This window comes from Cajanus cajan, chromosome 1, assembly GCF_000230855.2.
Source record: "Cajanus cajan strain Asha chromosome 1, NIPB_CcT2T_4, whole genome shotgun sequence".
NCBI lineage: Eukaryota > Viridiplantae > Streptophyta > Magnoliopsida > Fabales > Fabaceae > Cajanus > Cajanus cajan.
In genome coordinates this window covers 26,965,692-26,990,200 of record NC_138517.1, presented here as the reverse complement: position 1 = coordinate 26,990,200, position 24,509 = coordinate 26,965,692, and the positions used below count along the sequence as shown (strand labels likewise).

General features: G+C 27.6%; 1 protein-coding gene, 1 long non-coding RNA gene and 1 pseudogene across 4 annotated transcripts; 1 reads left to right on the top strand and 2 right to left on the bottom strand.

Annotated features, from left to right (window-relative positions):
- Positions 1-212: 212 nt before the first annotated feature.
- On the bottom strand, positions 213-2,731 carry LOC145959111 (uncharacterized). Its single transcript, XR_014434759.1, has 3 exons — positions 1,564-2,731; positions 795-1,473; positions 213-644 (listed from the first exon to the last, which is right to left on the bottom strand). It is a non-coding gene; the product is annotated as an uncharacterized LOC145959111 (long non-coding RNA).
- A 75-nt stretch (positions 2,732-2,806) lies between these two features.
- On the bottom strand, positions 2,807-10,658 carry LOC145954070 (tubulin alpha-5 chain pseudogene; annotated as a pseudogene).
- Positions 10,659-12,138: 1,480 nt separating this feature from the next.
- On the top strand, positions 12,139-18,222 carry LOC109813814 (tryptophan aminotransferase-related protein 4). 3 transcript variants are annotated; one of them, XM_029274448.2, is made up of 5 exons: positions 12,139-12,447; positions 14,392-14,662; positions 15,557-15,846; positions 16,486-16,766; positions 17,773-18,222. In XM_029274448.2, the coding sequence occupies exons 1-5, from the start codon at positions 12,164-12,166 to the stop codon at positions 18,159-18,161; spliced, it is 1,515 nt and encodes a 504-aa protein (XP_029130281.2). In that variant the 5' UTR covers positions 12,139-12,163; the 3' UTR covers positions 18,162-18,222. The 3 variants fall into 3 exon arrangements, with proteins under 3 accessions (XP_029130281.2, XP_029130280.2, XP_020233665.2); XM_029274447.2 differs by having other exon boundaries at positions 14,392-14,665; XM_020378076.3 differs by having other exon boundaries at positions 14,392-14,689.
- Positions 18,223-24,509: the final 6,287 nt, after the last annotated feature.

Below are 24,509 nucleotides of genomic sequence, written 5' to 3'. Positions count from 1 at the left end.
TACTTATTAAAAGGTTCTCTGGTAATCGATTACCCATTTATTGTAATCGATTACCAGAGCCTATTATTGAAACAATTTCAATCAAAACAAAAATATCAAGTCTTTTTTATGAAAATGCATGATATCATTTAAAATGAAGATAAAAGAACAATACAGACATCAAGAGGAGTTCACAAGATTAATGATGTGCTTAATCGGCAAGACAACACATGAAAAATAATGAATGACCTCTATCAGTGTAACTATGACAATAAAGCTTCATTGGAGTATATCCATAGCCATGATACTTTTCATCATTTAGAGATCAAAATCCACAAGGCACACATTTAGGCAAAGAAACCCCTTCAAACAATACACATGAAGCAACCTAATTTTACTAAGCTAGATTGCTTATATAGTGATGACCTTATACCTATCTACCAAACATACAATTAATAGAGGCAACATGTTCCAAATCAAATCATACAAAAATTCAAATACAGGGGAAAAAATTCTTAAAATTGATTACCTTTTTTCCCAGAAGCAATTGACGTTTGCATGACAGTAAAGGAAAAGGTAAAACCTAGCTCTCTCGGTCTAGCAGGAGGTTGATTTTCTTGAGCAACAAATTTTCCAAGCTCTGCTGCAATATAGTCAAAGAGTGCCTGAATCACAATTTTTTTAGATTGGTCTTGTTTCTCATATGATTTGCACAAAGATCAACATTTGTTAGGAAAAGAAAAAAAAAAGTAAACAAAACAACTGTAAGCAAAGAAGAGGAATTTCAAATTGAGTGGGAGTAAAAAGGAGCTTACATCTGATGTCCCAACCATCAAATTAGGAGGAATTGACACCTCAGCAAATTCTTGACTAATAATACCACCATCCTTGCCTCCCAATTGCACACGTAACACGCAAAAATTAGTCCCTCCAAGGTCTAATGCATAATATAGTCCTTCCTCGTTCCTAAAAAGGTGATGAGGAATACATAATAGAAACCAAATAGATTCAGTACAGTCTTAGCCAGTAATTGATTTAGAAGCCATTAACTACTAGTCGTTGACCGATGCAAGTTACTTACAACTTCCTTTTATAAACACGACATTTCATTGATTTCAATAATCAACGAGCAGGAATAATAAAAACAATTTTATTATTAGTTGATTCTATATACTTAATAGCACAATCTTTAAATAATTGTTGAAGTTGCACAAATAACACAAAAAGCCCCCACATTAATAATGTGGTGTTTTCATTTACAATCAATTCATCATCATACAAAACCATAGGTGACAAATTATGTGGAAATTGAAGTACAGATATAAAACAGAGACTAACCTCTGCTCAGACATTCATATGGTAATTATGTGGCAGTAGCATTCTGAACAGAGTGCCTAATGATGTTGACAACAACATCAAGATTGTGTTCAACATAAGGGTGTTTTAACTTTACCAATCGTCGTAGCTTGCTTGTAGTAAGAGGCATCTGCTTAGCTTTTAAATAAGTAATACAAATTAAGTTAACATCCAGCTAGATTTCTAACATTAAGAAAAAGTTGCACTGAATTTGCCCAAGTTGCGTACCAATTTCAAGAACAGATTTGTTTGGCAATACATATCCCGTACTCTCATCCTCTGCTCGGGCAACAAATGTCCCTCCATTCACACAGCCCCTGCAAACCAGGAAAACATGGTGTATAAATTACAATAGAAGTTAAGAATAACAAGCAATGAAATCCAAAATGAATGCAATATATATTATATAGTATGCCATATTCTGTTACTTTCGAAGTTTATACATTCTTTCAACACAATCCTGACATTGTATTTGTTTTTTAAAGCAAAAAGAATAGTGTAAAAGGTAAAGAGCAAAGGAATGTGAAAGGGTTAAATAGGTTTTTATGATTTTTCCCGGACAGAACCAAAAGACAAGACCTATCTATCCAAATTCCAAAAAGTTTCTACTTTTTTCACACTCCACATGCTTGCTTCTCTCTCCAACCCCAAATTAACAGTGCTATTGAGAACCTTAACATTTACAAAAGGAAGGAAAAATCAATAAGAATTCATTCCAGCAATTTAATCATTAAATTTTTTTATGCGAATACACTCAAACATCATTGGAATTTGATAACTTACCAACTACAAAACATTAAGAAAATAAGAACACTAACAAATTCTATCTCTTCACAAGAGAAATCATATAATTAACACAATGATCATTAAAAGTTCTGATCAATAATGAGCTATACAAGCCAGTAATTGATTTAGAAACCAACAAAAAAAAATAGTGCATTTCTTTAGTGAAACATGAGTGATATATTTTATATACATATTCAACTCAAGATTAAATTTTAAAGCTAAGTATTATGCTGGAAATGGTATAAGGGGACAGAACACAAACTCAAAGTTATGCAGTAAACGAGAAGCAATAAAATTCATACAGTGAATCATTTAAAAAAAATTATATTGAAACTCACCACAACACACTTGACACCAATTTCAGAACCTAGAGCTTCAAACCGCTCAGCAATTTGAATAGAAAGCTCTCTAAATCAATAAAAAGGTTAAAAACAGAATAAATAAACTTGTTAAATGTGAGTTAGCATTTTCAATCAATAAAAATTCAAATTATATGAAAATTCATCCCATGATTAGGTATCAATCAAACCTGGTGGGAGACAACACACAAGCAAAGAAATTATTGGGCGTGGTGCTTCTAAGAGAGCATGCAACATGGGAAGGGCAAAAGCTCCAGCCTTACCAGAACCTGTTTGGGCAAGTCCTATCACATCTTTTCCTGAAAAACATAAACCACAAAGAATAATCAGAAATTTAATAGGGGGGAGTGGGTGGAGAGGACGCTTTTGTAGGGTTCCACCATGGCAATTGAGACCTGAGGGGAAGGGTAAATGGTGAAGCCCAGTTTGGATTTTTTACTGTAAACCACAGAGAGACACTCGAGCAGGAGGGAGCTGAGGCCGGAGCCGGTGCCGCCACCCACGGCGTTGAAGACGAGGAAGCCCTAGAGGCCGGTGCAGTTGTCGGTGAGCTTGCGGATGTGATCGAGGCACAGATCTACGATCTCCTTGCCGACTGGAAATGGAAACTAGGGTTAGGGTTAGGTTATTGGAAAAAGAAAGGGAAATGTAAAGAGAGAGGGGAGGTTACCTGTGTAGTGGCACCGGGCAAAGTTGTTGGCAGCGTCTTCCTTGCCGGAGATGAGTTGCTCCGAGTGAAAGAGTTGGCGGTAGGTACTGGCACGAACCTCGTCAATGATGGTGGGTTCGAGATCGACGAAGACAACGCGTGGTCAATACGAGAGGGGGAGGGGGAGGGGGTTGGTTTTGTTTGGGAGGTTTTGGGGGACGGTGTTTGTTTGGAGGGAGAAGGGGTGTGGGGGCGAAAGAGAGAAGATGAATTTCGGGGGTTGGTTTTAGGTTTTGGGAGGTTTTGTGGGGACGGTGTTTGTAGTAGTGAATCTAATATTAAATCAAAAGATTATAACAATATAACTCAAATTCAGGTAAATATCTTTCATAATCAAAAGAAAACCAATATTAAATCAAAATATAATAAAAATTATAACTAAAATATTTATAAATTTTCTAATATTAAATTTAGTATATATTAAAATTAATTAATTAAATATTTGTATTTAAGAAATTGTTACAGATTTTAGACATATATTTTAAACTTTTTATTTTATTAAATTAATTAAAAATTAATTATATTTTATCACTTTTAATCAAGTGAGTGAATGATAATGAATTAACTAAAATTCTAAAATATATTTTAATTAAAAATAATTTTTTGGTAAATACAGTAACTAAAAAGTATTATAATAAATAATTAAATTAAAAAAGAATAAATTTTATAATGATTATTTTTTTAATCATGTTAAATTAAATATTCTAATTATTTTATAATAAATTAAAATGAAAATATAATAAAATATGTTAACCAATATTTTATATAAAATATATTAAAATATTATAATCAATAGAAATTTAATATTAAATCAAAATATTATATAAATCATAATTAAAATTATAATAAATATTTTGATATTAAATTTATTATATATTAAAATTAATTACATATTTGTATCAAAGAAATTGCTCTAGATTTTAGATTTTATTTGTTATGTTTTATAATAAATAAAATCCAATATTAAATCAAAAGATTATAACAATCATAACTCAAATTCAGGTAAATATCTTTCATAATCAAAAGAAATCCAATATTAAATCAAAAGATAATAAAAATTATAACTAAAATATTTATAAATTTTCTAATATTAAATTTAGTATATATATTAAAATTAATTAATTAAATATTTGTATTTAAGAAATTGTTGCAGAGTCGGATCTGCGAGCGGTGATTGAATTGGTGGATGGAGAAACACTGAAGAAGAAACACCAAACTCAACCACAATCCAAATGAACGCAGCGACACGCAGTGAAAATAAAAATAATTTAATTGGAAATAATGTTATAATTAAATTTATATTGACAATGAATGAAATAAATGAAAAATATAATAGATTGTGTGGCAAATTATAAAATTGTCTAAATCCTCAATTCTAGGAGATAAATTGACTATTTGTTTGAAATTTATTGTCTTGGAAACTTTTTCTTTGTCATATGAAAATATTTTGCACACATTAAAATTAAACACAAGATTTTCTAGTAGTGTTTTCTAATATTAAATTTAGTCTATATTAAAATTAATTAAATATTAGTATTTAAGAAATTGTTACAGATTTTAAATATATATTTTAAAGTTTTTATTTTATTAAATTAATTGAAAATAAATTATATTTGATCACTTTTTAATAAAATAAGTGAATGATAATGAATTAACTAAAATTTTGAAATATATTTTAATTAAAAAAAATTATGACATTAGCAAGACATTTTTCAATAAACAACTAAACTAAAAAATAACAAATCAATAACTTAGAAAAATAAATTGACACTTCTGATTTCTTTACTTTAATTTATAAGTTTTTTTAAAATTTATTATATTATAATTAAATTATTATATTTAAAAATACTTTAAAACTTATTAAATATTATCTGAATTAATTTTTAAAATTATTAAATATTTAAAATTTGGTTAACATTTTTTTTATAAAATTTTATTTAAAAATCTCAACATATAAATATATTTTTAAAAGCAATTTTATCATGATAGAATCAAATTATCATATCCATATTAACAATTTAAAATTTAAAAAAAATTGAATTGACTTAGCCAAACGAAATATTTTAACAATGATAGAAATTGAAATCAAAGTAATTCAAATACCAAGAATTTCAAATTCCTTGAATTTGTAAAATTACTCATCCAAACACACCATAAGGGAATGCAATTGTAAGAGACAATTATATGAGTAAGATGTTTATTGTATGGATTAGAGTACTCTGTGAGTTCTTAAGAGAACCCTGAAAGAAACAAATAAACTATGCAAGTTTATATTTTGCTTTTTGATTGTTCTGTTGTATTCCTTATTGCGTGAGATGTATGAATATCTCCACAAACACATGAGTTTTGACTTGAATTAAACATGTTTGGTATTTCAAATATGAAAAAGATTATGTTATTCAATTTTTGTTATTTGTGTTATGGTATGTGGGGTAGAGGGTGTCACACAAATTATATATATTTATTATTAATAAATACATAATATATATATATAAATATATTATATTTTTATAATATTATTCATAAATTAATATCAATAATATTATTAGTATATTTATACATAAACTAATAATTTGATAAATATAACTTATTATATATTAATATACTTTTACAAAAATATAAATATACATATCTTATCTACTATATTTATATTTTTGTAAAAGTATATTAATATATACTAAGTTATATTTATCAAATTATCAATTTATCTATAAATATACTAAAAATATTATTGATATTAATTTATTAGCAATATTAAATTATTAATAATATATAAATATTTGTATAATATATTATTTATATTAATAATATATAAATTATTAATAATATATAATTATTAATTAAATATTTGTATTTAAGAAATTGTTACAGATTTTAGATATATATTTTAAAGTTTTTATTTTATTAAATTAATTAAAAATTAATTATATTTTATCACTTTTTAATCAAGTGAGTGAATGATAATGAATAAGTTAACTAAAAATTATTATATAAGATCTTAAAGAAGTTATTTCTTAAAACATATCATTATTCGAATTCATTGAATGTTTAATGTTAATTATAATTAAGATCTTATTATATAATATATCTTAAATAAGTTATTTCTTAATCATATATATATATATATATATATATATATATATATATATATATAAGTGATTTGTAATGTACGAATTTTTATTATTTATATATACTTTATTTTAGTTATATCATTATTCAATATAAAATTTTTAATACATTTCCTCACATTTTGAGTGTAACATTTATAAAACTCTAAATATATAAATGCACTTAATACCAGAAAATTTTGATAAAGGGTAATACAATAAATTCAACAATAAAATATTAATATAAACTTTAATATAAATCTTAATTAAGAATACTTAAGTGTCACTCTCCTTCTTTGTATGATACTCTATATATAGTTAACTTGGCCGGTTCCCTCTAGCATTTAATATTGCATTTAAGTTTTATCTAAAAATAAATATATTATCCATTATCTTGTCAACACATTTCTAAAAAGTGAAGAAGACGAAAGGGAGGATTTATTTTATTATTTATTTTCAAAAAATTTTAAACAAATTTTACATTAAATTATTAATTATAGTCATTTTTTAACTAAGTTATTTAATTTTACTTTTTATAATCATTTTATTATTACTTTTATACTGAATTTAAATTTATTCCGTAACAGTAGACGGAACGGGCCGTTTCAAAAGTGAAACGGGCCGTTCCGGAATAACAAAAATGCCCTATATTGGAGAAGCAGAACGGGCCGTTCTGCTGGTTATGAGAACGGACCGTTCTGCTTCTCCAGTTTTGGGCATTTTTCTTATTCCGGAACGACCCGTTTCACTTTTGAAACGGCCCGTTCCGGCCACCAGCAATTTTGAGTTATTACATATTCAACTTATTAAAAATCTAAATTTAAGATATTTCTATTTATCAAATTCATTTTTTTTATATAAAATAACATAAATATAAATTATCGTTTCAATAATTTCTAAATTCATTTTTAAAAATTTAAATATATAATCATATTTTATTATAAATTCAATTTTAAAATTAGCCTAATTTTGAATTTTGAAATTTATATAATTCTTATGGTTTTTTAATTACAAAAATTCAAATAACTAAATTTATGTTATTTTGAATATTTTATTTAAAAATTTGATTTCATTTGAGTTTTTTCCAAAAAAAAAATTATAAATAAAATCTACAATAAATTATTACATTTAGTAATTTTTTATAATCTAAATCATGTTTACTCATTTTAAAAAAAAATCAATTTAAACTTATTTATAACTTAACTAAAGATAAAAGAAATACAAAGGTTTTGGTCTCCACTTTATTAAAAAATAACCTCCATGTAGTAGTTTTGTTGGTTATCCAATTTTACAGTTTTGTTGGTTTTTATAATAAAAATAAGACATAATTTAAAACAGATAAATTATTGACGGTTGAAAGAGGATGGAGCAAAGCAATTCTTGCATTTCAAAATCAAAGTGTTTAGGGTTTATCGAATATGCATTCCAATTCATCACAGTAGTAATACTTTCTATTTTCATTCGAATTAAATCTTCGATATAAGGTTCCCAACCTCTCCATGTTCTTGTTAATCGAATTCATAACGACCATGTGTTACTGTCAAACCCATGGTTGAGTCAAGTACTATGGTATTGATAAAAATTTATTCACTAGAGTGTGGGATTGTTTCTTATAATTTGTTAGATATGACTCAATGAAGGGTTTCAAGATATCTTGTTTTCTTACTTTTTTTCCTTCATTTAGAAGCAATTAAAGTTAAAAAAAATAATTAAAAACTTGTAAATTATCCTTGTCACTTTTAAATCTAAATTACATTAATTTATAGTTTGTTTTTAAACATAAAAATAAAGAAATTAAAAGATATTATTTTATTAACATAAAATAAGAAACTTTTAATTTTTTAACTAAAAATTTACACTTTAAAATTATAAAATTATGACATTAGAAAGACATTTTTCAATAAACAACTAAACTAAAAAATAAGAAATCAATAACTTAGAAAAATAAATTGACACTTCTGATTTCTTTACTTTAATTTATAAGTTTTTTTTAAATTTATTATATTATAATTAAATTATTAAATTAAAAAATAAATATTTTAAACTTTTCTAATTACACATTCATTTTTAACTTTTTTAGCTAAAAAATTATATGCTTAATTGTATTTTTGATCTTTTAAGTATTGCAATTGTGCAATTTTGATCCCTAAGATTTTAATTGGGTAATTTTAGATTGCAATTGTGCAATTTTAGTTCTTCAATTTTTAATTGAATAATTTTAGTCTATTAAATATCATAATTGTGTGATTTTAGTCTCTCTCATTAAAAATTTCATAATTTTACTATATATACATATATATATATATATACAATATTTTAAAATTATATTATTTGTCTATTCAAATCAACGTGTATTATAATTTTCATTAATATATCAAATTGTAACATCCCGAATTTTCTATTAGTATAATTGTTTATTATTACTAAATAAATAAAATTTATATATTATTATTTTTATAATATCATTGATAAATTAATATCAATAATATTATTAGTGTATTTATAGATAAACTCATAATTTGATAAATATAACTTATTATATATTAATATACTTTTACAAAATTATAAGTATATTAATTATAAATATACATATCTTATCTAGTATATTTATATTTTTGTAAAATTATATTAACATATACTAAGTTATATTTATCAAATTATGAGTTTATCTATAAATATACTAAAAATATTATTGATATTAATTTATTAGCAATATTAAATTATTAATAATATATACATTTTATTTATTTAGTAATATTAAATATATATCATTTGTTACATTAATAAAAATTATAGTATATGCTAACTTAAATAAGCAAATAATTATATAATTTTAAATTATTATATATATATATATATTAAAATTTTAAAATTATTAAATTTTTAATGGGAGACATTCAAATTGTACAATTATGATATTTGAGGGACTAAAATTGTTCAATTAAAAATTAAAGAACTAAAATTGCACAATTACAATTCTTTAGGGACTAAAATTATCCAATTAAAATCTTAGGGATCAAAATTGCAAATTACAATACTTGAGGGATCAAAAATGTAATTAAGCCAAAATTAAATTAATATTTTTTTTATTTTCACAAGTTTTTTTATAAATATTTTTAATGAATGTCTTAGTTTCTTATGTTCAAAATTGACAATTTTTTATTTAATTAAATGAATTTCATAATTTTTTCAGTCCTTTAATGAAATAAAATATTTTTAATTTTTTTTTTATAAAAAAAATTAACATATTTTCTTTAATTATGCATAATTCTTAAATATAAAAGTTTCATAAATAAAATTTAATATTTTGAGAGGGAACAATTTGTCACAAAATATTTTAACCTATTTGTGACGGAATTTTGAGAGGGAAAAATCCGTCACTAAATTTTTTCATTTTAGTGACGAAATTTGTGACGGATTTTTTAGAGACGAAGTTCATTCCGTCACAAAATCCGTCACAAACATTTTTTTTTATTTAGTGATGAAATTTGTGACGAATTTTTAGAGACGAAAATTTTTCCGTCACAAAATCCGTCACAAATATTTTTTTTTTGATTCAGTGACGAAATTTGTGATGGATTTTTAGAGACGGAATATATTCCGTCACAAAATCCGTCACAAAAGTCAATAAATTCTTGTCCGTCACAAAACTTAAAATTCCCTCACAAAATGCGTCACTATTAGCGATGCTATTTTTTCCGTCACAAAATTCGTCACAAATATTAATTTTTCTAGTAGTGAGCTGAAGCATAGGGAATCTTTTGCATCTCATTTCTTTCATGGTCATTATTAGGGCATTGTTTGAGGCTAAATTTGTCTCCCTTGGCTATAGGGGTATCTCCTGGTTTACTATCTTTCATGCCGAATCTATCTAAAACTTTATCGATATAGTTCTCTTGAGATAACCTTATGATACAATGAGAACGATCTCTTAGTATCTTAATACCTAATACAAAAGAGGCTTCACCAAGATCTTTCATTCAAAATTCTTTGTTAAAAATCTCTTGGTTTCATGCAATAAGCCTATATCGCTGCTGGCAAGCAGTATATCATCGACATATAATATAACACCAAGAATATATATTTACTCCCACTAAACTTATGATAAACACAATCATCAACTATATTTGCCTCAAAACCATATGAGGTAATAACTTGATGGAACTTGTGATACCATTGACAGGAAGCTTGTTTGAGACCATAGATGGATTTCTTTAGTTTGCATACCATGGAATTTGAGTCACCAGACACAAATTTTTCTGGTTGCATCATATAAATCGTTTCTTCAATGTCACCATTTAGAAACGCAGTTTTAACATCCATCTGATGGAGCTCTAAATCATAATGAGCTACGAGTGCCATTATTATTCTAAAAGAATCCTTTGAAGAAACCGGAGAAAAGGTTTCTTTGTAATCAATGCCTTCCTTTTGAGTGAAACCTTTAGCAACTAAACGAGCCTTATATCTCTCGATATTACCTTTTGAATCCCTCTTGATTTTAAATATCCATTTACAACCAATAGGTTTCACACCTTCAGGTGATTCAACGAGATCCTAAACATCGTTGTCTTGCATAAATTTTATCTCATCCTTCATGGCATCAATCCACTTTTGAGAGCTAGAACTTTGCATAGCTTGACAGAAGTTGATTGGATCATCATCTGTTAAACCAATGTCATCCTCATGTTCTTGAAGAAACACAATGTAATCATCTGGAATTGCACTTTTCCTTTCTCTAGTGGATCTCCTTAATGGCACTTCTTGAGATTGTTGAGCTTGCTCTATAGGTATTTGAGGGAGAACCTCAATATTGTCTTGTGAAGGGACAATGTCAGGAATAATTCCATGATTGTCACCTATTACTGGGGTAGGTACTGGAATAGTAATAGGCACGAGGACTTGATCACTGTCAATGACAGGTTCTTCATCAAAGACAACATTTCTTATGTTCTCTTCCTTCCCAAACTCAACATCCTCAAGGAATCTTGCATTCCTCGTCTCAAAGAATGATCTAGTAGTGGGATTGTAAAATTTATAGCGCCGAGAGCATTCAGGATAACCAACAAAATAATAGTTAATAGTCCTTGACTCCAGCTTACTTTCATGCGGCCTATAAGGACGCGCTTCATCCACTTCAACTTACTTTAATAGTGTTAACCTTTCATAGTGTTAACCTTTCAGATCAAACATAATATTATTTTCCCACTTCAGCTTACTTTCATAGTGTTAACCTTTCTCTATTGTAAAATATACAGATGGGTATTATAATATGGATAGCACTATATTTTTACAACAAATTAAAAATCAGAAGATATATTACAACAAAGGAGAGAAATAATGGAAACAAAAGAAAAAGAAGTATAGAAGGATGAACCATATGTGATGAAAAAAAATAGAAAGAAAAAATTGTTATATTTTAAAAATTTGTAGTACAATGTGTAACATGCATATCATGCAGTAATACAAAGACTCACAACATTTTCTATATTTCTTGAACCGCGTTTCAGTGTCTTCTTCCACTAAATACAACGTTTCACAAATAAATCCAGCTTAAATATTGATTTCTTTGACCTAGTTACCATTAATTAAACTAGTGTGGAAAATCTTGATCTTCGAATGCGTGTCTTTAATTTTTTACACACATGTTGCACCAAACGTAAAATTTAAAAACATTAATTTAGGAGACCAAAACATTATTTTAATATGGTCAATCCAAAACACTCATATTTTTCACGAGTGAATTGGCGATAATTAATAATAATAATTAAAAAAAAACTGTAGTACTGTAGTTTCTTTGCTGCTTCCCGTTACAGCTTGTATATATATGAAAGTGAAATCCAATTAAATGAGATATCACAGCTGAAAGCATGGCTAGGGTTCATAGTCTAAAGTATATTGTATCTTTAACATGTTCAATTGCACTTAACCTCTTGTTAGTTGGCATGTGCATGCACAAGAGATGGCAGCAAAATTGGACGCAAGAAGCTATGGCTGAAGCTGAAGCTGTATCATCCATGTCGTGCTCGGGGCATGGTAGGGCTTTTTTAGATGGTTTAGTTCTTCATGGCAAGCCTGTTTGTGAATGCAACATGTGCTATGGAGGAAGTGATTGCTCACAGCTCCTACCTCATTGCATGGTTGATGCAGATAGGTATTAATTAGTCTTGTTTGTTTCACACACCCTACCTTATTAATATTACCTGACTAGTAAAAGCATGTTTTGCCAATCAATCTCTATGTATGTAATACATAATTATATTTAACTTTTGATGATGAATGTATTTTTTTTTTTACAGTCAATAAATGTTTACACCTTGAGAGAGATTAAAAAGAAAAAGAAATAAATGATTGATATAATTAATGACTTGTGTGATAAGAAGATAGAGGTAAACACAAATTATTAAGGTATTAATGGGGTGTTCCACTTATTTGGATATCTAAAAACATTGCTCTCTTTAAATATGTGATAAATTTGTTTTTGTATTTTTTTTAATTTAAAATTGATGTTTTAGTCTTTTGTAATTTGAATAAACTTCTTTCAATCTCTCTCCTTAAATAATATCACCAAATTTGTGAAATAAAATTCATCTATTACTAAATTAATTACACAAAATTTACCTACTAATATCTTTGTTAATAAAAAATATAATATTAAACTCACTTGATATTATATAATTGACTTTATTTTTTTTCTTTCAATAATATTACTAGTGGTCCTCAAGAACTAAACTAATTTGTTTTTACTTACTCGCATTTTATTTATTTATTTAAGTGTCGTGTGAAAAAAAAGTCTCAAAATTAGTGTGCTAGTTTTTTAATTTTAATTATTCATTTTCTATCCATACCCCCTAATAATATTATTTAAAAAGTGGTTGTTGGGTTGTATTGTTTTTAATAAATTGAAGAGAGTTAATCATAAAATTAATTTTGTAAAGATACTATTTTCTTCATAATTTATAATTTTTCTTGATATGAAAATTATTACGGGAATTAGAGAGTATTTGGTTTTGAATTTTGAGAACCCAAAATTCATTATTCTCTTTGTTATCAACGCTATTTGAGTAATGTTTCCAAACTCCAATGTCATCATTGATGATTTGATGTTAAGTCATTTGAACTTGTTGCTAGCAATAGTGCTATTGAAATCTTCTTTTGGCCAACACCTGTCATTGTTGCAATCTTCTTTAGGGTTGCTTTGTTCTCCGAATTGAGGAGACACATATCGAGCCCAAGACTATAATCCTGTATTATTTGTTGCAAATTGCACTCTTTTTTGTATAAATTATGCTAAGTGGGGCCGCATGAGCATCTATCTTTTTAATATAATGCTTTTTTTCTTTTAAGAGCCAAAGAGAGAGAGAGAAAAAAATTAATAGCACTTTTGCTAATTAAAAAAAAAAACTGTCATTTTTGTTGCTATTATGGCATAGTCAAAATGTTTTCTTTATATTATAAATTGTAAGTGAAAGTGATAGAAGGAAGAAAGAGAAACTCTCAATATCACTAAGTAATATATTAATAACATATTGATGCTACTACCGGCGTAGACTTATCTAAAATATTAGAGCATAAAATTATAACTATAAGAAATTTTACATAATTTTAACAGATGATTGAAGTTTTCTTACATTTAAAACTTAGAATTGGAAAAAAAAGTTCTTAGAATTGAAATCTTAAGTTAATTTCACTATAAGAAATGTTACATATAAATTATAATAATATACAAAAGTGTCAGTATAAGTACAATGTATATAGATATATAGTTACACATAATTTTAGTGTTAATTTTGAATGAAATTTAAAAATATATTTTATGTGTCATTATAACTTATATCTATACTTTTTAATAATATACTAACATATATTATATTTATTATGTGGCTAAAAGTATTTTTTAGTGATATGTGTAGTGTTACTATATAATGTGTATCACTGTATGACAATTTTTTTGTAATGTTTATTTAATCAATCCGATTATAAACTTAGAAACATCTTTTTTTTAGTAGACAAAATGTCAAAAACTGTTTCTAACTTATGTCAAAGCAATGTTGAATTAACCTCTAATAATTGCTATATGTATTACTATTATCTGCAGCGGAGATCCCACTTTTTTGGAACCCTTTTGGATGAAGAATGCAGCAAGAAGTGCAGTAGTGGTTGCAGGGTGGCATCGCATGAGCTATGAATTCAGTGATGGCTCTCTCATCTCAGAAGAGTTGAAGGCACACATTCGAAGTGTGCATGCTAGTGTTGGCAATGCAATAACAGATGGGAAATACATAATATTTGGAGCAGGTGCCACCCATCTTCTTAATGCTGCAGTACATGCCCTTTCTTCAAATGCTTCATCTTCTTCACCCACAAAAGTGGTAGCTTCAATCCCATATTACCCAGTAAAGTTGAAAACCTAGACCTTATTAGTTCCTTACATATACAATTCTCAATATGACTATCACACATGAAAGAAGAATATTACAACTCACTTTAAAACTTATTCTTCACTATTAAGATAAATAGTAAGTAGCATATCTACTATGAATGTAACGGTTTGTTTAATTCAAAAGAAAAAAAGAAAAAGAAGGAAAGGGATTCTAATAGATGGGAGAAGAAGGAAGGGGAGGACAGAGATTATAATTTTGTTTGGGTTGAAAGGAGAAGTATTAGGAGAGAGATTTTAATAGGGGTGAGACCATAAAGAAAAATAACTTTTTCTATTTGATTAATAGTAATAGTGAAGAGATTTTAAAAGTTAATAGTTACCTTTGCATTTTTATAATTTTAATTTTAAAAATATAAATAAGAATATTTTAAATATTATATTAAAAATATTATAAAATCTTTCACACTCTCCCGAAAATTGAGAAAAAAGCTATAATAAGATGGGAGTTTGTTCCTTCTATTCATGATCCCCTCTCAAAGGTCCAAACAAATAAGAAAAATTTATAAGAACCATATAAAAAAATTTATGTCATTTTATAATATCTTTCTTAAGAATAAATGTGAATGTTGATTTTTTTAATTGTTTATTACAATTAACTTTTTAATACTATATCAGTACATGGATTTTAAAATCTAAATCAAGTTTTTGCAACTTACAAAATTATAAATTTGATTTGTTAATTAAGAAGTGAGACTTAATTATATTATTTTGTAAATCTTAAAAAATTCCAACGAGCAATAAAAATGTAATGTAAAAAAAATGCATTAGAAAATATTTCTTCATTATCTAAACTCAATTTTGAACCTTCATGACATGCTAGGTCTATAAAGAGCAAACTGAATTTTTCAAATCTGAGGATTATAAATTCAATGGGGACACGTCAATGTGGAAGAATGATAGTTCAAAGTCGAGCTTTATTGAGTTGGTTACTTCCCCAAACAATCCAGACGGGCATCTGAAGAAGGCTGTTCTTCAAGGCCAATATGTGAAGACAATTCATGATCTTGCTTACTACTGCCCACATTTCACACCTATCCTAGCACCTGCAGATGAAGATTTAATGATATTTACACTTTCTAAGCTAACTGGTCATGCTGGAAGCAGATTTGGGTAAGATACAAACACTTGTGTTATTTTTATAATCATGTTATATATATATATATATTCATCGATTTTGTCAATAAATTCTCTCTATTGAGAAACTTGACCGATCACTTTTGAGAAATCTACCCATTTTTATTACGTTTGTTTTTCTTATTTATAGTATCTGAATCCAAAACTTTGTTATCATTTAGATCAATAACTTGTTGATATTTAAATTGTTTTATGTTATTTAAATTTATTAAGTTTGTAAATAGTATTATGTAATTTGAAAAAAATCTTCTAAATTTTCTCTATATATTATTTTCTTTCAATATATGCCATACTATATATCTTTCACAATATATATATATATATATATATATATATATATATATATATATATATATATATATATATAATTTCTCTTCTAAAACTTTAATCAATCATTAAATAGCTGAAAACATCTCTTGTATGAATTACTAAGATCCGTTTCACGTATAGTTGCATAAAAAGAAAATATTCTAAATGCTTTCTTCACAAGTACATATAGGATCTAAAAATTTAGCTTAAACTGAAAAATTGTCGTTTCAAGGGTGAGAAATTCACACTGTGTATTTCACGAACATTGTTTTGTATCTTAAACAGTTATGCATTGATTTGTGTTAGGTGGGCAATAATAAAGGATGAAGGTGTTTACAGAAGAATGTTAACATACATGGACTTGAGCACCTATGGTGTTTCTAGAGAGACTCAACTAAGAGTGCTAAAGCTTTTAAAGGTAGTCCTCAGTGGAAATGGAAAAGCAATGTATGAATTCGGATACAACACAATGAAGAACCGATGGAGTAGATTGAACAAAGTCTTGTCTCGATCAAAAAGATTTTCGACTCAAAAATTAAAGCCTCAATATTGTTTATTTTCCCAGCAAATCAGAACACCTTCTCCGGGTAATTTCCTGTCTTTTAAATTCAAAACAGAATGTGCTTAGGTGAATCAAACTCAGGTTTAATACATTTATGTCATTTAATATACTCCAACCGTTGAATTATATTATAATTATAATTTTTTTATTCTTAATTACTATTGAAACTTTTAAAAATGATTATGATAACTAGGGAAAATGAAGATCTCCGTTGTTTTAAAAAAATAATAATATATAATAAAAGATGATGAAATGAGAGAATGTAAACACCAAAACTACATATTACCTTAATCAATTGTTATAGGTAATTAATAATAATAATAATAATAATAATAATAATAATAATAATAGCATGTATTCATCTTATTTAATAAAACTTATATTTTTACATATTTGATAGCATTAACCCTTATTAATCTTAAAATGTCAGTGTATTAAAGTAAATATTGTTTTTATTCCTATACGTACGTAGAAATGTTTAATCTAATGTTTAATTATATGAAAAATTCACTTATGCATATAACAAAAATGTTTCAATTGTTTAATATATATTTGAATTTATATATAGACATCAATGGTTTCGAACACACGGTATTTAAAGGAGTCATATTAAACTTTTACACATTACTTGTTAGATAGGTATGAATTTAGAACTTAATTGTTTACTCATTTATAATTTAACTTTTTTTTTTTATTGATCGACACTGATTTTTAAATTTATTAATTTAATATTTAATAGATATTTTCACATTAAAAGACGAGGGAAAAAGTAAGATCGAACCGAAGAAAATAAAGAATTAACATAAAAATTAGATAGTGATAATAATTATATATATATATATATATATATTAAGTAAATAAATTTTCTTTTATAAAATAACATTATCATTGTATATATATGAACTTTTACACTCAAGGCTATAAAATTCAAACTTAAAACATAATGGAAAATTTATTAAGTCAAGTTTAATTAAATAATTCACTAACAATATAATTCACTAACAATTTCATATTGATGTTATTAATTGCAGCTTTTGCGTGGTTGAAGTGTGAAACATCAATATTAGAAGGTGGTTCTTGTTATGAAGTTCTGAAAGCACATAACATTAGTGGCAGGGCAGGTAGTTTATTTGGTGTTGATAATCACTATGTGCGTCTTAGCTTGGTTAGGAGCGAAGACGATTTCGATTTATTGCTAAGGCAGATCAACAACCTAGTTTCTCTGAAAAACAATCATAAACGTGTTACTACGACTTCAACTCGTTTATGGCAAAGCAATGAGTCTACACTAATGTTGCCTCGTGATTGTTCTTGGAACAGATCATTATTGGATTTGAGAATCAAATTAGAGACTTTGTACTCCAATATAGTTCGTAGCCATGCTAATATTGGTCTTTCTTTTGATTTGAAAAATTTGTAAATTAATTTGTAGAGATGTAATGTACAATGATCTTATCAATCGAAAATGATGTTTACTACCACTACAAGAATGTTTCAATTTAGAGTCGGCCAAAAGCCGACTCTAAATCATAAAAGCCGACGCAATATTGTCGGTTATTCGTCGATTTTTTGCCAACGCTAAATAAGTCGACACAATTTATTTTTTGTGTCGGCTAAGCCATCACTAACAAATTTATTTATTTTAATTTTTTATTATCGGTTAAGTCGACACTATGTTGACACAAATTTTATTTTATTTTTTTCTCGATCCGTGAACCTTGAGGTCTTAAGTGAACTTGATAACCAAGTGTACTAGAACACATTATGCATATATAACATTGGAAAAATTATTTTTATCTCTCTGAAAGCACGTATATTCTTTAAATATAGCGTCGGCTTTTCCGACACTAACTATATTTAAATCTAAATTAAATTAGTGTCGGAAAAGCCGACGCTATATTTAAAGAATAGTGTCGGCTTTTCCGACGCTAAACTTACAATAAATTTAAATTAGACATTTTAAGTTTAGCGTCGGAAAAGCCGACGCTATATTTAAATAATAGCGTCGGCTTTTTCGACGCTAAACTTAAAATATTTAATTTTAAATTTATTTTAAGTTTAGCATCGGAAAAGCTGACGCTAAATCTTAAAAAAGTTGACACTATTTGCATCAGCTATTAGCCGACGCTTATTTTTCGCCGCTTATTCAGCGTTTTCTTGTAGTGGTATACATAATACTTACAGCTTGTTACTTTCACTAACCGTGTTTTTCATTTTTTTCCTTCTCTTGAAAAACGGTTCATTATTCAAATTTTTTATTTTAAACTTTAGATTAGTTCGTGTAAAATTAAAATCCACATCGGCCAAGGATTGGGATTTCGATCCCAACTTATGATATAACATCTCTAATGTTTCTTCTTTGGTTGTTCAATGGTTCCTTCCAAAAATCCTCATTTATGTCATGCTCCAAACGAGGTCTTCATAGCCTTAGTTCATTCTTTGTAATTTTCACCTTGAAACTAGAGTTAACTGATCATACTTCCTAGGTTATCACTTGATCTCAAATCATATGAAGATGGTGTTTTCTTCACTATTTATGTGTGTTAGTTAGCCATTATTTGATAAACATTTCTTAATCAGATTTTGGGAGTTTTTGATACCAAATGAATGTAGAGAATCTGATTTTGCTATTCTATCTTTATTAGAAACCAAAGAGAATATATACAAGTGTAGAGAAAAGATAGATACTAGAAAGGGGGTTGAATAATGTATTTAAAAAACTTTCATGTTTTCAAGTTTGTGAAGTAATATCTGCAACAGCCAAAGGGTCACTAATATAATCAATAAAACATAGTACTTTTATGTTAGTTCACTTCAACTATTGAGGTTACGTCCAATTTTCAATCCAATCATATTGAGTTCTATTAACTTTTAACTAAGTTATAAGTATTTTTTTTTATCAAGGCACTTCTGACTCAAACAAGTGTTCTTTGATTGATCTCTTCAAGCCAATACCCAAATATTATTTTACAGACAAGTCTCTTCATGTTCAAACCCAAGTATTCTCTTATAGACAAACTTGTCCAAGCTCAAACCTAAATATTCTTTTATAGTCAAGTCTTTTCAAACTTTACTTTATAACAATGTTCACTACAAAAAAAAAAGGATTTTAGCGACCACAAAAATCGGTCGCTAAATTGCTTAAATCGGTCGCTATTTACTTTAGCGACCGAATTAGCGACCGATTTGAAGTAGTTGCAAAAATCCTGGTCGCAAAGTTGTTTAGCGACGGAAATACTGGTGGTCGCTAATTAGCGACCGAAGGTTTCGGTCGCTAAGTGGTGACTACGATTATGGTCGCCATAGTATATGGGGACCAAATTAGAGACTGAAAAAAATGTCGCTAAATCGGTCGCTAAATGTGTTATTTATTTTTAAATTTTTAAATAATGATTTTCCTTTCCGTCGCTAAATCGGTCGCTAACATTTTTTAAAATAATTTTTTTTTTAATTTCAGTCGCTAAATTTTATTATTTTAAAAAATAATTTTCATTTCAGTCGCTAAATCGGTCGCTAAGTATGTTTTTTTTTTTTTAAATAATTTCTGATTCGGTTGCTAAATCAGTCGTTAAATTTTATTATTTTAAAAATAATTTTTGATTTCGGTCGCTAAATCGGTCGCTAAATTTTATTATAATAAAAAATTAATTTTTTTTTTCAGTCGCTAAACATAATTTTATTTTTGAAAAAAATAAAAAAAAAACTGATTTTTTCGGTCGCTAGGCTTACTTTATTTTTAGACATGATCGCTAATTTTATACCTTAAACACTATATTTTATTTTCATTTTCATTTTGAACCTGTTTAACAATGAAACAATAACACTAAAGTTGATAATGCATATATAGTCCTAATATCATAATAAAAGTAATTAAAATATATAATATATGATACAATCTACAAAATCACAACTAATAAAAAGAATAAAAAAAATGACATTTAACTAATAACTAATAGTAAAAATCAAATAAAGTTTTCTAAACCATAATTAATATAAAACATCTAAAATAAGTCATCAAATACACAACTAACTAAAAACATCCAAAAGGAGTATATAACATTTAACTAATAATAAAAACTAAAACAAGTATATGATATCATAAAAGAGAAATACACATACAATCAACAATCTTTTGGTGTATCAACATGATCATGCTGCTCGTCCTCAACATGGTGTCTGGGGGTCATCCATAGTGGTAGTTGGTAAACTAGGCCCTGGCATAAGAGAGTTAATCTGAAAGTGTCGTAATATTTGAAACTACTCAGTGAATATATATACTTTATATGCTCTAGCTCGAGGGGACCATTAGATATTGTAGATATCTTATATTCTGGTTAAAGCCAATTATTGAATATTGCTAGATATCCTTAATTATGGAAATTAGGAAATTCTAGGATTTACATAATTATGATAATTAGACAATTATTCTCTGTTATTATTACCCATGCTTTGTGTACAAATAACAGCAATAAGACATAGGCCAATTGCAAATAATACAGTAAAGCTGATGCTAAATCCTAGTTTGGCAAATAATTCTGCATCAATTTCTAATACAAGACAACTAAAAAAAGGTTCATCTGGTTAAGTAAAACTGAAAAAGAATAGTGTATAAAATCTTTCATGGTTGACCTGAAAGCCTGTAGCGAAATGGATTAATCCAATGCATCATGTAATCTATTGCACTTGCACGTAAATATACCAATACTCTTTAGTGCTTTTAAGAGAACGAGGTTGCGAAAAGTGAAAACCGTAAATTATCAAAATATGCTATTTTAAAAGCAGTAGGATTCTAATTATTGACGCTTGACCATATAAATCAATATGTTGAAGTTCACTTTTTATCCATCTTTTCATTAACAAAATTAAGTTGAAGTTCTCTGATTCCAATGACAAAAAGCTACCTGTTGTCAATTCTTTGAGGCAAAAAACAATGTATGTAAAGTATAAAAACTTTGACATGGACATACAAGTCACAGTAGAATGAACGGTGTCAAAGCCAGGAATAGTTTAAGTCAGTGTGACTAAGGGTGTTCATGGATCAGTTTTTTCAAAAAACCGATCCAAACTGAACCGAACCATTTTATAAAAGTGGATCGGTTAACCGATCCATTTTTTATAAAGTGGATCGGTTTGGTTTTTTTAAAATATGGATCGATTTTTTTGAAATTGGATCGGTTCGGTGCGGTGCAGTTATCCACTTTTTTACTCATATATGGATCGGTTTTTTTAGAAAACCAAACCGAACCGAACTGATCCACTTTGTAAAAATGGATCGGATAACTGAACCGGTTTTATAAAGTGGTTCGGTTCGGATTTTTTTTCAAAATGAATCGGATTTTTCAATATGGATCGGATCGGTTATGGATCGGTTCGGATCAATTTGGATTTTTTGCACACCCCTAAGTGTGACTCACCAAGAGTTGCCATGACTGCTGCAAAGATAATAATGCCAACTGGTTGCACTCTTAGCTTTCCAATTGGATATTTATAGATATTTATGTTTTTCATTGCAAGGTGAGTGAACCAAAGTATGCCACCAGCCATGAGATCAAGCAGAGAATCCAAAGTTGATGCTGCAATAGCTATTGACCCACTCCTTACAGTGGCATAAATCTAGGCATAGATACATACATATAGTTATTTTATAGAAGAATTATCGGCAAGTACAATAGAAAAAGAAACACTTAAGGAGCTAATTATGACTAAAACAATCAATCAAGCTTCTTCCATATGTTCATATTGACACATGTATAAATTAATTTGTAAAATTTATCTTATTTAACTTCTCTAAAAGTTGATTTTAACTTATATATAAGTTAATTTTAACTTCTCTAAAAGATAAATGTTTTGAATAGCATAGAAAGATTAAAAACAAAAGATAATAATTTTTTTAAATTACTAAAAAATATTTCATTTTTTAATTATTTCATAAATTCTTACTAATTTTTGTATAAATCAATTGCTTTTAAACAATGAAACTAACATGATTATATTAATTGAATTGAATGATTAAGTCTAACTTTTAAAATAATAATTGAAATAAAATAATAAGATTCATGAAAATAATTTCAAAATATATTAAGTAAATAATTTTTATATATAATAAAATTAAAGACAAGGATAAAAATAATCAATGGAATTAATGTAATGTTCATTTATAAATATTTAAATAAATTATAAGTAGCAAGGTATTATTTAATTGATGTTTAAAATAAAATATTTTATAATATCTAAATGAATTGATTTTTAAGATAAACTATTATATACATATTTAATTAATATAATTTTAATATATATATATATGTATATTAGATATATTTTAAATATATATTTTTATATTAAAAATTATTTTATCATTAAATAAAATAAAAATATTTCAAAATATGGCTGCTGTTGAATCAGTTTCCCATGGTGGGATCATATTCATATATAATAATAGAATCATGTCTCCTTAAAGAAGCAATATCTACCTCAAAGTAGTACGAGCATAATTGAAAATAGATGGTATACGTATTCCAAATAATTGATCTCATGTGTTATTTGTAATACCTTATTTTTTTATTTATTATTATTATTTATTATTAAAATGGCATTTTCGTGAATTTTATAAAGGTATAGGGGTATTATTGTAATTATTGATGGCATTTTCGCAATTTTCAAAAAGTTTGAAGGGTGTTTTGGTAACTTGGAACGGGCCGTTCCAAAAGCAAAACGGGCCGTTCCAAGCTTTAAAATTTAACTAAAAATCTTGAGTTAGAACGGGCTCAGAACGGCCGTTCCGACAAGGAGAACGGGCCGTTCTGATTGTGAAACGGGCCGTTCTAAAGGGAGAACAGGCCGTTTCAAAAGGAGTACGGGCCGTTCTGCTGGAAATTGGGAACGGGCCGTTCCGTATTTGGAACGGGCCGTTCCAGTTCAAAAATTTGCGTAGCTTTTTCGAGCCCAGAACGGGCGTTCCGCTTTTTGGAACGGCCGTACCGGGTAGAGGAGCCAGAATTGCTATAAATAGGGGCTTGGGGAGTTACGAAAATTCATACCTTGGGAAGAGAAAATCCTTAGAGAAAGAGGGAGGAAAGGAAAGGGGGAGAAAGAGGAAGAGGAATCCGGTAGAGGTGGTTCTGTCAGAATAAAGAAAAGAGGAGAAAGAGGAGGAGGTTCTGCTCAAATTTCGGTTCAGGATTATCCAAGTAAGGGAAGTTAGTTTTTGAAATTATTAATTTTTTTATGATTAATAATAAATGAATATTTTTGAACTGTGTCAAATTTTGTTGTTGAGTCGAGCTGAATTATATGTTGATTTTTAACAGTATTGTACTATAAGGATGTTGAACTGAGTTATGAGTAGTAAGTTGTGTTGAATACTACTTAGCTGTGTTGTATGCTGATTTGTTGTACTATATAATGCTGAGCTGTATGCTGATTATAGCCACTAGAGTGGTGCTGTTGTTACCGCTAAGTCGGTGTTGTTATAGCCACTAGAGTGGTGCTGTTGTTACCGCTAAGTCGGTGTTGTTATAGCCACTAGAGTGGTGCTGTTGTTACCGCTAAGTCGGTGTTGTTATAGCCACTAGAGTGGTGCTGTTGTTGCCGCTAAGTCGGTGTTGTTATAGCCACTAGAGTGGTGCTGTTGTTGCCGCTAAGTCGGTGTTGTTATAGCCACTAGAGTGGTGTTGTTGTTGCCGCTAAGTCGGTGTTGTTATAGCCACTAGAGTGGTGCTGTTGCTGCTACTAAGCAGTGTTGATATAACCGCATTACGGTGCTGATGTT

Excerpts from the sequence above, each read along its gene's own strand:
- LOC109813814 (XM_020378076.3), top strand. The coding sequence starts at position 12,164 with ATGGCTAGGGTTCATAGTCTAAAGTATATTGTATCTTTAACATGTTCA. Across the intron at positions 15,847-16,485 it reads CATGCTGGAAGCAGATTTGG|GTGGGCAATAATAAAGGATG; the intron begins GTAAGATACAAA and ends GATTTGTGTTAG. Across the intron at positions 16,767-17,772 it reads AATCAGAACACCTTCTCCGG|CTTTTGCGTGGTTGAAGTGT; the intron begins GTAATTTCCTGT and ends TATTAATTGCAG.